At 42.3% G+C, this 14,219-nt stretch overlaps 1 protein-coding gene across 3 annotated transcripts in view; it reads right to left on the bottom strand.

The window, feature by feature from the left end:
- Window positions 1-14,219, bottom strand: part of LOC119954550 (somatotropin) — a 90,585-nt gene that overhangs the window by 39,377 nt on the left and 36,989 nt on the right. The window contains exons 2-3 of one of the 3 annotated variants that reach the window (XM_038779880.1): window positions 11,198-11,336; window positions 7,652-7,691 (exon numbers count right to left, since the gene is read on the bottom strand). In XM_038779880.1, the coding sequence (XP_038635808.1) occupies window positions 7,652-7,691; window positions 11,198-11,272 (115 nt within the window). In that variant the 5' untranslated portion in view covers window positions 11,273-11,336. Of the gene's footprint in view, window positions 1-7,651; window positions 7,692-11,197; window positions 12,220-14,219 lie in introns of those variants that run through there. The other 2 variants (XM_038779881.1, XM_038779879.1) reach the window with 2 other exon arrangements.

The following is a 14,219-nucleotide window of genomic DNA, read 5'->3' as shown; positions in this document are numbered from 1 at the left end:
GCCAGTCTGTGTGGAGTCCTGAAATACAATCCATAGAGAGTGTCATGGTGGCATCGCTCTTGATCTTACGGCCTCCTTCATGAGATTCAGTGTCATGGGAGGCTGAAGCCTATAGGGTAGGGGGCCAGCCGCAGCTCAAAGTTGCAGAGAGCACACATTGACAATGCCTGGAATGAGTAACGCTCTTCCTGTACATTGTGGGAATATCCTCATTCCCTTTGAGAAACAGGCATGACTGATGTGAGGAGACACCATCACTGTGCTGGGAACCTTGCAGAAAGCATATGGAGGAAGACCTGGACTGAGCACCCTCACTTTTTCTGGTGCAGGAGTCCAGTTTTCTGGTCAGGACTACAGCAACACAGCTCATCAGAACAAGGAGTCATAGAAAGAGTATAATTAGTGAGAGTTAATTTCCACTGGTGAACGTTATGTACAAATGCTTAATGCCTGAGCCCACTCTGGGCAGCTAGATTTTCTTAACCTTTCTAACCCTGCCACTACATCTTGGTGCATCCCCAACATCCACAATGATGGTGGAGGAAGCCTGCTGTCTGCCGCATCCTGTTGTCTGTGATGACCTTGGCGGGCGTCCTCTAGAGGTTAGAGATATGGAGTGCCCTGGCCTGCTTTCGGGTTCCTGCTGTGTGGCAGTGCCACACTCCATACCTGTGGAATTGGAGCTGAAGTAGCCACAGGAAGAGGTGATTCAGATGGACTGGACACTCTCAAAGTCACCTGGGTGGATGGCCCCAAGGTATTTACCAGCTGATCCTCCTCCCTAAGGGTGCCTGAGGGCCCTGGCTTCTTCCTTGGGATAGAGAGGCAGATGGAGTGAACTTGAGAAGCCCACCATCCTGTGGCATTGGTGCTGATGGATCCCAACAAGTGCCTGCACATGAAGTGCATGTTCTGTAGCAATGCACCAAGTCTCCACAGTGGCTGCCACCCTAGCTGTGTTGACATTGTTGAGTAGACGTTGGCACAGTCACCTCAACAGAAGGCAGATGGACTCCTCAATGCAGCCTTTCAATCTGAGGAGTGTACCAGACATCTTTTCCTGATTTTCTCGAGTTTGCCTTTGGAGCTCCAGCAACTGAGGCATGACTGAGTCCAGAGGCTTGTCATCTGACTGGGACTTGCCAGATTCCTGGCCTCCAGAAATCCTCTGAGTGTTGGAACCTTGGGATGTCACTGCCTCCGTCTGCTGTGGATCTGGAAATGTGATGTACTCATCAGATTATGACCCCCAAGGCTGCTCTAAAACCAGGTCCCGCCAATGTGTGTGTCTCTGCGCTGGTCGAGAATGTGGGTGAGCGCCAGGACAGATCTTCAATGTCGGGGCCTTTGAATTCCTCTTCTGCATGGCTCTCGGGGCTGGAGTGAAGGACCTGGTGCTGAGCCGCTTCCCAGATGTTCCTGTGACAGGAAGGAGTGGTCATTAGTCCATTAGAAACAGGAGACATGACTCACTGCATTGTTGTCTGATGGATGATGCAGCGCTGGATCCTCCGGTTTCTTGGCAGGTATCCCTTCCCGGCGACCTGTGAATTGTGGCTGCTGTATGCTGGGGTGGTCTTTAAATATGGTGCTGCACCAATGATTTTAGCACTGGGGTGCAGACGGGTCTACAAATCAGAGGCCGCCCTGACAGAGATATGAAATGAAATGAAATGAAAATCGTTTGTTGTCACGAGTAGGCTTCAATGAAGTTACTGTGAAAAGCCCCTAGTCGCCACATTCCGGCGCCTGTCCGGGGAGGCTGGTACGGCTTGGATATGGCTTGGAACCTGTGTTTTTGCACTAAGTGCCGTGGTATACTTTGGCAAATGCCACCATTTCTGTTGGCAGACTCAATGCCGCTTTTTCCACTTGCCATCAGACTTTGACGATTTTTGGCAAAATCTAGCCCTTTCTGTTTTTATTTCAAATTTTCAGATTGCGCAGTATTCTGCTTTTAAATTCTTTGAATGTTTGGAAACATGGACAGATTCGACCTTTATTCTTCTTCCAAAGAATGGTGACTAAATTATAGAACTCTGACCTCTCACATGAGTAAAACCTTGTTCAGGATCATCAGTAACGAGATTGCTGATGAGCAAGCTGGATATTGACGTGGAAAAAGAACCAGGGTTCAAGTCGCTAATCTTCGGATCATGATGCACAAATTCCAGGAACATCGGCAACCAATATACGTGTACGTCATTGAGTTTGAGAAGGCATTCGATTTGATCTCATATGAGAAACCGTTTGACATTGAGCTAGGGTCAGAGTTGCTGGTATCTCTATACTGGAGAGATCAAACGCAGATTGGGTGACCGCTTTGAAGAACACCTTGGTTCAGTCCACAAGCATTAATGACCCTGAACTTCCGGTGGTCTGTCAATTGAATCTCCCCCTCGCTGTCACACTGGCATCTCTGTCCTTGACTGCGCTGTTCTAGTGAAGCTCAACGTAACAGTACCCATTTTTCAATTAGGCACTTCACAGTCTCCTGGACTCAACATTAAGTTCAACAATTTCAGACCACGAACTCTGTCCATCTATTTTGTTTCCTTTTCTTCACATGTTCCTGTTTTACTTTTATTTTCACTTTCAGCACATCTGCTCTGTCGGCACCTTTTATTCTTTTCTGGCCCCATCAACATTCCCTTTGGCCACCCATGTGAACTGAGGTGTTTTGCAAAGTGGTCACCCAATCTACATTTGATCTTCCCAATCTCGAGAAGGTCACATTGTGAACAGGAGGCGCGGTAGACTAGATTGAAAGAAGTGCTCCAAAATTGCTGCTTCACCTGGAAGGAACATTTGTAGACTTGGACAGTGAGGAGAGGAGGAAAAAGGGCAGAGTTTACATCCCCAGTTCCAGTCAAAAATGGTGTTGGACAGGGATGTGTCCCCCTCACCATATTTCTTCAGCATCCAGCAGAAATGGCTACGAGCAGGTGATTAGCAGGTGGTGAGCATCAAATCTTCAGTATACTGATGATGTTATTCTGCTGGCTAACTCAACGGAGGAATCACAGGAGTTGTTGATCACCCTGATCAGGTTAACTGGAAATACAGGGCAAGATTTTCTGGCCCTTCCCACTGGCAGGATCTTCCGGAACTGCATATCTGCCAACAATCTGTTTATTCAGATGCAGTAGACAGGTTGAGAGAAGCAGTAGAGTGGTAGAGCTGCGTGTGACAGGGCCTAATGTTATTCATTAGGCAGTTACAGATGAGGAAGAGGAGGGGGGTGGGGGGTGGGGGTAATAACAGAACAGATTACAATGGGACTCTGGAGGCAATAGTGTGGGATGAGAAGTAAAGTCATCGCTAGAGAAGCCTTGACTACAATTGGATGGGGCAGTGTGGAACTAAGCAAATCAGTCCAACAGAGGAAAGATGATGCAAGAGGATGTTACTGTTTCCCCCTGTTAAACCCTGCAGAGAGTTTGAGATGGATGAGGAGAATTAATAACCGTGATCACAATCACCTAGAATGTTATTTGTGACTTTTATTGAGGCCATTCCAGGATTGTTGTGTGCCAAAACCTAATTGGAGACATGTAAACATGGAATGGCAGGATAAATGGGTGTCATGTATTATACAGTAATGAGCACTAATTATTTTAAGAAATGGACACACCAAGACAAATATTGTTTTTGGAATTCATACCTGCCATTGTTCAACACTTACTCCAAAACACACATCTCCAAGTTTGAAGTTCAAAATAAAAGCTGATACTATCAGTTCACCAGCTGTTAAGGAGGGAAGTTATGCGTGGAGTCAGAGGAAGTGGGTGAGATCCTTAATGAGTACTTTGCTTCGGTGTTCACCAAGGAGGGGGACATGATGGATGTTGAGGTTAGGGATGGGTGTGTGAATACTCTAGGACCTGTCAGCATAATGAAGGAGGAAATGTTGGATATCTTAAAACTCAATAAGGTAGACAAGTCTCCTTGGCCAGATGGGATATATCCAAGCTTACTGTGGGAGGTGAGAGGGGAAATAGCTAGGGCCTTAACAGCTTTCTTTGCATCATTTTTGACCACAGGTAAGGTTCCAGAGGACTGGAGAATAATCAATATTGTCGCTTTATTAAAGAAGGGAAGCAGGGATAGTCCAGGTAATTATAGGCTGGTGAGCCTGACATCAGTGGTGGGGAAGAAGTTGAAAGTTGAAGAAGATACTGAGGGACAGGATTTATTTGCATTTGGAAGTAAATGGATTTGTTAGTGATAGGCAACATGGTTTTGTGCAGGGAAGGTCATGTCTTACCAATTTGATAGTCTTTTGAGGAGATGACATCATTAATTGATGAGGGAAAGGCTGTGGATGTTGTCTATATGGACTTTAGTAAGGTATTTGACAAGGTCCCTCATGGCAGACTGATACAAAAGGTAAAATTGCATGAGAATTGGGGTGTGCTAGTGAGGCACTCTCAATTACGACGTGAGAGCGAGGTCAGTAATCAAAGGCTTTAATAAACAGAGAACAGGACTGCATTCTAGAGAAGTGTGCTCGCAACATGGGGTCTTATCTTATATACTGTTTCCTGGGGGCGTAGCCAGAGGCGGAGTCCCCCAGGGTTCCAAGCCTCTTAAAGGGGCAGGGTATTAAAGGTAAATACCGATCATCACAGCTAGCTAGATGGATAATGATGGACAAATGCAAGGTGATGCATTTTGGAAGATCAAATTCAGGTGTGAATTATACAGTAAATGGCAGAACCCTTAGGAGTATTGACACGAGAGGGATCTGGGCGTTCAGGTCTATAGTTCCATGAAAGTGGCAATACAAGTGGATATGGATTTCAAGACGGCATATGACATGCTTGCATTTATCGGTCTTTAGTTAGGCCACATTTAGAATATCGCGTGCCGTTCTGGTCGTCACACTGCCAGAAGGATATCGACGCTTTGGAGGGAGTATAAAGAAGGTTTACCATGATGTTGCCTGGTTTGTAGGATATTAGCTTGAGGAGAGGTTGAATAAACTCAAATTGTTTTCATTGGAAAGATAGAGGCTGAAGGGAGATCCGATTGAGGCCTACAAAATTACAATAGGTATAGACAGAACAAATAGTCAGAAGCTATTTCCCAGGGTGGAAGACTCAATTACAAAGTTCAAGGTGAGAGGGGAAAAGTTTCGGGGAGATGTGCGGGGAACGGTTTTCACGTAGAGGGTGATGGGTGCCTGAAACCTGTTGCGAGTGGAGGTGGTGGAGGCAGGCATGATAGCAACATTTAAGATGTATCTTGATAAATACATGAACGCCCAGGGAATGGAGGGATACAGATTGTTTGGGCAATAAGTAGTAAGTCTAAATAAGGAATCTGGATCGGCGCAGGCTTGGTGGGCCAAAGGGCCTGTTCCTGTGCTGTAGTGTTCTTTGTTCTTTGAAAGACAACTATCTATCTAATATTGCAGTGTTTTTCAAACCTTTTTTCCTGGGACCCATTTTTACCAATTGGCCATCCTTCGGGACCCATGCCACCTGACCTTCGCAACCCATGCCGGCTGACCTTTGTGACCCACGCCAGAACTTTGCGACCCACCATTTTCACTTACCTTTAATGTGACAGGTGAGTCTGCTTGTGCCTCGCGATCTCACTTGCTTCGTCATTTAATGTTGCATTTCTGATATTAACTTAAGCTGATGATTTAAGATCTCACTGCATCCGTTGAAAAAATCAAGAGGTTTGTCCTCGACTTGCCATGTCTTCAAATGTTTTTGAAGTTCTGAGCGTTGTAAACTTTCATTTGCCAGTGCATCCCCACATGTAACACACATGAACTTTGCATCCTGATTTGCAGTGGCATAATTAATAAACCTCAAGTAATCATCTTTGTGCTGCTTTGTTTCTGTTTTAGCTTCTTCTTCATAGATTGTTCACCAGAGGCCTGGGAGTTCACACCAGCACTGCTGGCAGCTGCAAAATGGAGGAACCTCTCTCGCGCCCAGAACACATCACCTGCTGTCTGCCGCCGCTACAAGCAGGAAGACTCCAGCGATTTAAAAAACAAATCTCTCCTGGGTCAGTGCGCTAATGTCAGGAAGAGGTGGTCTGCCCCGCTGGGCTCTGAGCCTGCATACTGCTGAGGGGAAGCATGGAACAGCCATCATTCTGAAAGCTGGTCGTGGCTGGCATTTTTAAAGGCCGATTGCACCATTGGGCACTACTTCTCACGATCGGGAACCCTGTGATTCATGGCTCCCTGATTGGGAATGCTGCGACGCATGGCCCCACAACCCTGCTGTCACCTGCCTTCAACCCACCCACGGGCCGTGACCCTGGGTTTGAAAATGACTGTACTATTGTATCTCAATGGCCTTTTAGCTTTAAACCCTTCAGGTGGACAATGGCCGCTGACTATGTGACCAAAACTGGATTCTGATATGGAGACTGCAGAAGAACATCAAAAAGATAACTCTCCATCACCTTTGCATTTTAAGAGCCATCAGTTGTCAACCCATCTGAGAACCAGGCTCTGAAAATAACTGCAAGTCATAAAGCAGCAAGGAACCTAACCTGCTCTAGTTTCAAAGATCAACTGAGAACCAGCCTCCTAGATGTTCGCCTGCAAGAAATGTCACAAACTGCTGTGAATCTTTTGCTTTACAAGAGCCCCCACTTCTACTTTAAATTGCCGAAACCATTCAAGAAACCATAGGCCTGCCATGCAGACGACTGGAAACGCAATGGAATGAAATGAAAATCACTTATTGTCACAAGTAGGCTTCAAATGAAGTTACTGTGAAAAGCCCCTAGTCACCACTTTCCTGCGCCTGTTCGGGGAGGCTGGTATGGGAATTGAACCTTGCTGCTGGCCTGCCTTGGTCTGCTTTCAAAGCCAGCGATTTAGCCCTGTGCTAAACCAGCCCCCGGCAGGTTTCTCTGGCCTCCTTCTGCACTGTATGTTTTATGTTCTATATGTTCTATGTTCAGTTTGCACTGAATGTCAGCCTAGATTCATGTGGTCAACTTTGGAAATGGGCTTGTAGCCCCAACCATTCAAAGTCAAATCATAAATCAGAGACTGAATTAACTGTGATCAGTAAGAGTACACTTTCTTCATCTGTATTTAATACTTATATGTGCATTATACTGTGTGGAGCATTACGTTAATTTGGGGCAAGTGTGTGAGAATAAATAATCTTCTTAATTTTAAACTCACGAACGCTTGGTGCTGAATTATAAGAATAAACGCTATAGGTAAGAAAGGACATACCTCCATACAAAACATACTAATTATGGGAAGTAAGAATTCAAATACATTCTCTTCATTGGTTTACATATCAGAAACTCAAATTAATTTTCCATTTTTATTTGTAATTTCTTGTTTAACCACAAACAGAATTCAAAAACAGTACTTATGATTATTTACATGGAAACTTTGACCATTGCATTTAATTTTCAACACACCAAACACAGCAAGATTTACAAATATCTCAAAAGCAAACAGAACAATTCGGATATGTGCATATTAACAGCAAACAACTGTGATGCTTTTAACACAAAAGATATTCAGAAGAAAATGAAAATGTAAATTGTTGGCTTGTACACAATTTTGCATTATATCTTGATAACAAAATGCAACATTGAACATTGCAGAATACAGATGAACCTGGTGAGTGAAAACTTTAGTGATGAGAACTACCTGATATAAAGGGCTTCATCAGATGATCCCGAACTATTTCCTACACAAGACAATAGAAATCAAATCACGTTAATACAATTAAATCTTTGACTAGGAGAATGGACTTTTGGCTTTTTACACACCACGATTAGTCTATGTGAGCCTTTTGTGTATATTTCATTCCAGGCAATACCAAGTATACATTGTATCATGGGATGGGAAGTTAGGAGAGGTATGCAGTGGGGTGTGCAAGGCTGCTGGTAAATTGCATTCAGAATGTTGCATGACTTGTCATTTTGTCCTGGTGTTCTTTTCCGATTTTAAAGGAAGAAAGAACTTGCAATAGTGTAGCATCTTTCATGTCTTCAAGTCATTCCAAAGCACTTTAAAGGGAATGAATTATTTTTCAAGTCAAGTATTTTGTACTTTTGTATGCACATGGAAGAACCCAATTGTACATAGCCATTTCCCGCAAAAAATGAGATTAATAGCACTCTTCTCTTTTGGCAGTGCCTTAGGATATTATGTTCACCATAGTTGGCAAAGAGGACCCTAACATATCAATAGAAAGGCAAGGGTAGCAGGCACATGGGAACAGTACCACCTGTAGGTTCCACTGCAGGTGCCACACCACCCATACCTTTGAAACTATATTGCCAACCCTTCACGGTCACTTGTCAAAATTGTGGAACTCCCTTCTTAACAGCACTATTGTATATCTACGCCACATGGACTGCAACAATTAAGGAAGGTAACTGATCGCTACCTTTTAAGGGGCAATTACGGATGGACAACAAATGCTGGCCTTTACAGCAATGCTTATATCCCATGAAAGAAGTAAAACAAAACACAGCAGCACGGTAGCACAAGTGGCTTTACAATGCCAGGGTCCCAGGTTTGATTCCCCGCTGGGTCACTGTCTGTGCGGAGTCTGCATGTTCTCCCTGTGTCTACATGGGTTTCCTCCGGGTGCTCTGATTTCCTTCCACTGTCCAAAGACGTTCAAGGTAGGTGGATTGGCCATGATAAATTGCCCTTAGTGATCAAAAAGGTTAGGAGGGGTTATTGGGTTACAGGGATAGGGTGGGAGTGAGGGCTTAAGTGGGTCAGTGCAGACTCAATGGGCCGAATGTCCTCTTTCTGCACTGTATGTTTTATATTCTATATCTTCTATGTTCAGTTTGAACTGAAGTGTCAGCCTAGATTCATGTGGCCAACTCTGGAAATGGGCTTGTCACCCTAACCATTCTAAGTCAGAAGCAGGAACACTACTACTGAGCCAGACTAGCAGGTAGCGATTTGTCTTGATCACTGCTATCTCATCTTCTGCTTTGTTTTAACTGTTGGCTTCCGATAACTCAATGGAGCCCAGTAACAAATGGCAAATATAGATAAAACGGTAATGCTGCTATCGGAAGGTGGAAAATAGTTCAAACACTTTTGCTGTGTCTGAACATAATAATGAACAAAGCAGCTAACTGCCAGCATCCAACCTGAAAAGTAAAATTACTTTGGTGGGCTAGTGCGTTCAACCTATAAGGCTTGAAAATATCACATCAAACATAGAGATGAAAAAAAACCGTGGACATCCAAGAACAATTTTGAAAAGCATTGACAGGGAGGACACTCTAGAAGCTGCAGTCTAATAGGAAAGAGGTTGGATAGACAAAAATAGGGTGGAATGGAAGATCTGTTATTCTGTGCCTCGAGGATTATTCACGCCATTGACAGATCTTAGAGAAAATCATTTGACATCAGCTCTTTGATATTGGTGAGCAGTTGCCGCAAGCAGAAATTATATCCAATTCCAGTCTGATGAAGGGGCAATGCTCTAAACATTGACTTGACTGCCTGGCCTGCTGAATGTTTCCTGCTTTTCTGTTTATGTTTCAGATTTTAGTATTTTGGACGCAGCTTTTATTGGCAAGTAAATAAACTGGTATAATGGAAACTTTCAAAAACAATTGTGCGCAAAAAAAGGAACTTGAAAGTGGAATGACATCTGGTCTTTACACATGCCAGTAATTGTTTTAGCAACTAGCGTGACCCCAAAATCAGTGGTGTGGTAAAGATCGAAGAGTCACATGATTTTTGCAAGACCTAAGTAAATGTTGGAACAATGTGTTCCAATAAAGGCTTAGGCCTGCTATTAGTATGGTTAAGAATCATTTATAACAACTCATTGCAGGTTTCCAGAATTGAGAGTGTACATTATGTTCATTCTAGATGCTTAGAACCTGATAGTATGAACTTGGAAATTACCTGCTGTGTCCTCACTAACAAGGCCCATCCGCATACTCAATCTATGTCCTACCAAGCAAATATCGCATTAGTTACTTTATAAATGCAAATTAAAATACCTACCGCTGTTCGAATACTGTACTTTTAAGATTTTCTGCATTATAGACTAAGATACATCTCATAAAACTTACATAGCTTGGGAGACACGAAAAAGACTACACTACACTATGAAAATACTGGTTCAACTGATCCTTTTTTACAATCCAATGGGAGGGGAATCTGTCAAGCGGCAACTTTATCCAAATTTTCATACAAACTGTAAGCATGACCAGATCATCACGATAACACACATCTTGGCCGTCAAATAAAATGTGCATCATAGAGACAGGGAATACTTACAAATTTACTTACTGGGTTAAGGTGAAATGTCTGTTAGAAAATGGAACCAAATTTGACAATTTAACAGTAACACCAGGCGTTGTGCGCTCCTTCAAAGACACTTAGTTGCTGCTTTACCTACTGTCCTATTATGTGTAGGTGGCCTGGGATTCGGAGCTTTTTGCCTAAATAACCTAAACAAAGCTATATGACATGCTTGGAAGTCTTGCATTTAAGTTTTCCCCAACTGCACTATTTATTAATTTTAAGGCCTTTCAATTAAATCAGCACAATTGAGAAGACTGGCGGCAAGTAACAATGATTTTGCATCAATAGAAAGCTCAAGTCTGTAAAGCATTAACTTGTCTCCTCCACACAGATTCTGCTGCGTGTTATTGGTACCCTTGGGTTTTGTTAAAAGTTTCATCCTCACTACCCAGTAAGTACACAAACATACAAATTAGGAAATGGAGTAGGCCAATCGGCCCCTAAAGCCTGCACCACCATTCAATAGGATTACGGCTGATATGACTGTAACCTCATGCCTACGCCAAATAACATTTCACCCCCTTGTTTATGAAGAATCTATCTACCTCTGCCTTAAAAATATTCAAAGACCCTGCTTCCACTGCCTTTTGAGGAAGGAAGTTGCAAAGGCTCATGACACTTTGAGAGAAGAAAAGATCCTAATCTCTGTCTTAAATGGGCGACCTCTTATTTTTAAGTTAGGTCTTATCAGTAATAGAGTGATAACGTTATTCTTGTGCAGCAAAGTGCATGTAAACCAATAAAGTTCAACAGTTGTAAAGAATAGAGATGATGAGGTAATATTCCACTTTTAGCAATTTAATTGTTAAGATTAAATGATTTAAACATTAACAGATGTCAGCGTTAGAAATCTATGTGCCCTATTATGTTAAAAAGCTTAATAAATGTAACTTCTTTTACCTTTGAATAGCTTGACTGGCTGCTTGGTCTACTTGTTGCTTTCTCTTGTTTCTCAATTATTATTTTTTTCTTCATCTGTAAATTGGAAAATCTTTCTGCTGGCTTCTGCCTCCATGTTTGATGCTGTGATGAATATATACTGCAGGATTATTGCAGTAATTGTAAAGTTAGCCAATCAGAATGCATTTGGGCACAATTTCCTGATCGGTCACTTCTCCTGATTGACATATAAGGGTCACTAAATACAAGACAGTTGGCACATTGTGGATTTTTCGGAGGGGGATAATGTCCTTCCTCACAAAATGTAATTCTACTACTCGATTAATATAATTTCCTATTTCAATATTGTCTAATCATTTTTGTTATTGTTAAATTCATCAAATTTTGTATTTTAGGATCTTAACTAATGGGAAACATTTTAAAAATCAAAGTCTGATTTTTTTTTCATCTCCCAGGAAACAGCATTGTCAGAAGGATTGGGTGGGCAAAGTGCAAGTTACATTATTGATACATTCAGGCATATTTCGTAAACCCAGTGGTCTATTCTGCATGTTTTTTATTTAACTGTTAGGCACTAACTAACATCGCATGATAATGGATATGAATGGAGACTATATTAAACTTGGTAAGGCAAACTTGTGGGTGGGACAGAGACATGGTCCTGGATTTACAACCTTGAGGTGGGGAGCAGGAGTGAGGGAAATTTCTGACTTGGCCTTCCTGCCTTGAGACAGTGCGAGAAAAATTGGATTTTCATTCACTGCATTTGAACCAGTGGACTGGGAAAAAGTTTGGACCAGCTGCCAGGTACTTCAGTGGGAAGTTTAAGAGGTTACATTTGGTGCTGTGGGACTTTCCCCCAGTTATGAGAAAAGGAAGGCTCTCCAGCCCTCACAATTTCAACAGTTAATTGATTCCTGGGATCCGAGTCAAGATTATTACGTATGCAGACATTGGAACATTATGTCGAAACAACTGACACAAGAGAAGAACATTTCTTGATTGACAGTTCCGGCTCTGATAGAACATAGAACATAGAACAGTACAGCACAGAACAGGCCCTTCGGCCCTCGATGTTGTGCCGAGCCATGATCACCCTACTCAAACCCACATATCCACCCTATACCCGTAACCCAACAACCCCCCCTTAACCTTACTTTTTAGACACTACGAGCAATTTAGCATGGCCAATCCACCTAACCCGCACATCTTTGGACTGTGGGAGGAAACCGGAGCACCCGGAGGATCTCTTCTGTCAATTTCTCAATATTTATGTATACAAGATAAAGAGGTTTTGAATGCTTGCAGTTTCAGCTATTGATCATTTCAATATCTGGATAATTGACACTTTTGTTGGGATGTAATAAAAATGAGTTTTGTTTAACATAAATTTGTCAATGAATGACTGGTTTTTAAAAGTTATTTTTATACATCCTATTATCACAGTAGGGTTCATTGGTCTATACAATGTACAGTGGATAAATGGGCATGAAAGTGCCATAGCTTGGCATGAGAGACATGCGAAGGGGGTAGAGGGAGAATACCTTGACATGGGGAGAACCTTTTTAACTTAGCTTTTAAATGATTCCCTTATGTAGACTATGTTTCATGACACCTCTAAGCTGCAGTGAACCTTAACTCTTTGGAAAGATGGCCTGACTCCATAAAACTTGCAGAGGGTTAGAAGAGGTCTAACCCCACAATGGAGCGAGCATCTTGAAAACATTCTCCTGAAAATCATAATCCATGGGAATGGGGTCAGGAATCCCAGAAACAAGTCCCAGAAGCCATTTTCACAACTCCATTCTGTCTCCCGACTCTATGGCAATCTAGCCATGACTTAGTTATTCAAAGGAACAATATATTAATTTCATACAAATTTATAAGGGGTTTGGCACTTCAAAGTTTTATCTATTGTTCATTTTTGTCTGATATTTGCTAATAGGAATGAAAGATCCTAATGCCGAGCAATGAAATAGATTTTCATTTTCAGCATCCAGTATCAGTCTCAGATGTAGAGTGAAGGTCTTTCTATTTTTCTTCAGCAATGTTCCTGAACTCCACCCTCACCTAAACTCTGCCGAAAACAGTGTAAATATTCCATTTTCAAAATGATATTCTCAACCTACATGCAGTTCTCTGCCGCAGCACCAATAGAAATAAATTGAGAGCTTCTTAACTTATTTCCATTAAAAACTTTCCATTAATGAAAAATTGATACTTTCATCCCACCATTCTAGACTGAATGTGATTTCAGGTTGAAGAGGTACTGATCACACAATCTTCCTAATATCATTTAAGGCTGGAAAACAGTGGAATGCAGGGAACAGTAAATACTCTTTCTGTTAAGCTCCAGAATTCCTGTTTAAGAACTCTCTCAAGTATTTTAGTCAATTGTAATATGTTGATCAAACATTTGCACAGAAAGCAAGCTCATGAATATTCTGCTATGAGTACATGTATGGATACACAGTAAAGTTACATCATAAGAGCATAAGAACGAGGAGCAGAAATAGGCGTGCTCCTCCATTCAATAAGATCATGGCTGATCTTTTTGTGGACTCAGCTCCACTTACCCACTCACCATAACCCTTAATTCCTTTACTGTTCAAAAATCTATCTATCTTTGCATTAAAAACATTGAACGATGTAGCCTCAACTGCTTCACTGGGCAGGGAATTCCACAGATTCACAACCCTTTGGGTGAAGAAGTTCCTCCTCAACTCAGTCCTAAATCTGCTCCCCCTAACTTTGAGACTATGCCCCCTAGTTCTAGTTTCACCCACCAGTAGAAACAACCTCCCTGCTTCTATTTTTTCTACTCCCATCATAATTTTATGTTTCTATAAGATGCCCCCTCATTCTTCTAAATTCCAATGAGTATAGTTCCAGTCTACTCAGTCTCTCCTCATAAGCCAATCCTCTCAACTCCAGAATCAACCTAGTGATCTCCTCTGCAAACCCTCCAGTGCCAGTGCATCCTTTCTCAAGTAAGGTAACCACAACTGTACACAGTACTCCA

The sequence above is a fragment of the Scyliorhinus canicula genome, chromosome 19, assembly GCF_902713615.1.
Source record: "Scyliorhinus canicula chromosome 19, sScyCan1.1, whole genome shotgun sequence".
Taxonomy (NCBI): domain Eukaryota; kingdom Metazoa; phylum Chordata; class Chondrichthyes; order Carcharhiniformes; family Scyliorhinidae; genus Scyliorhinus; species Scyliorhinus canicula.
The sequence above is the reverse complement of the archived record's forward strand: the minus strand, read 5'-3'. Positions and strand labels throughout refer to the sequence as shown.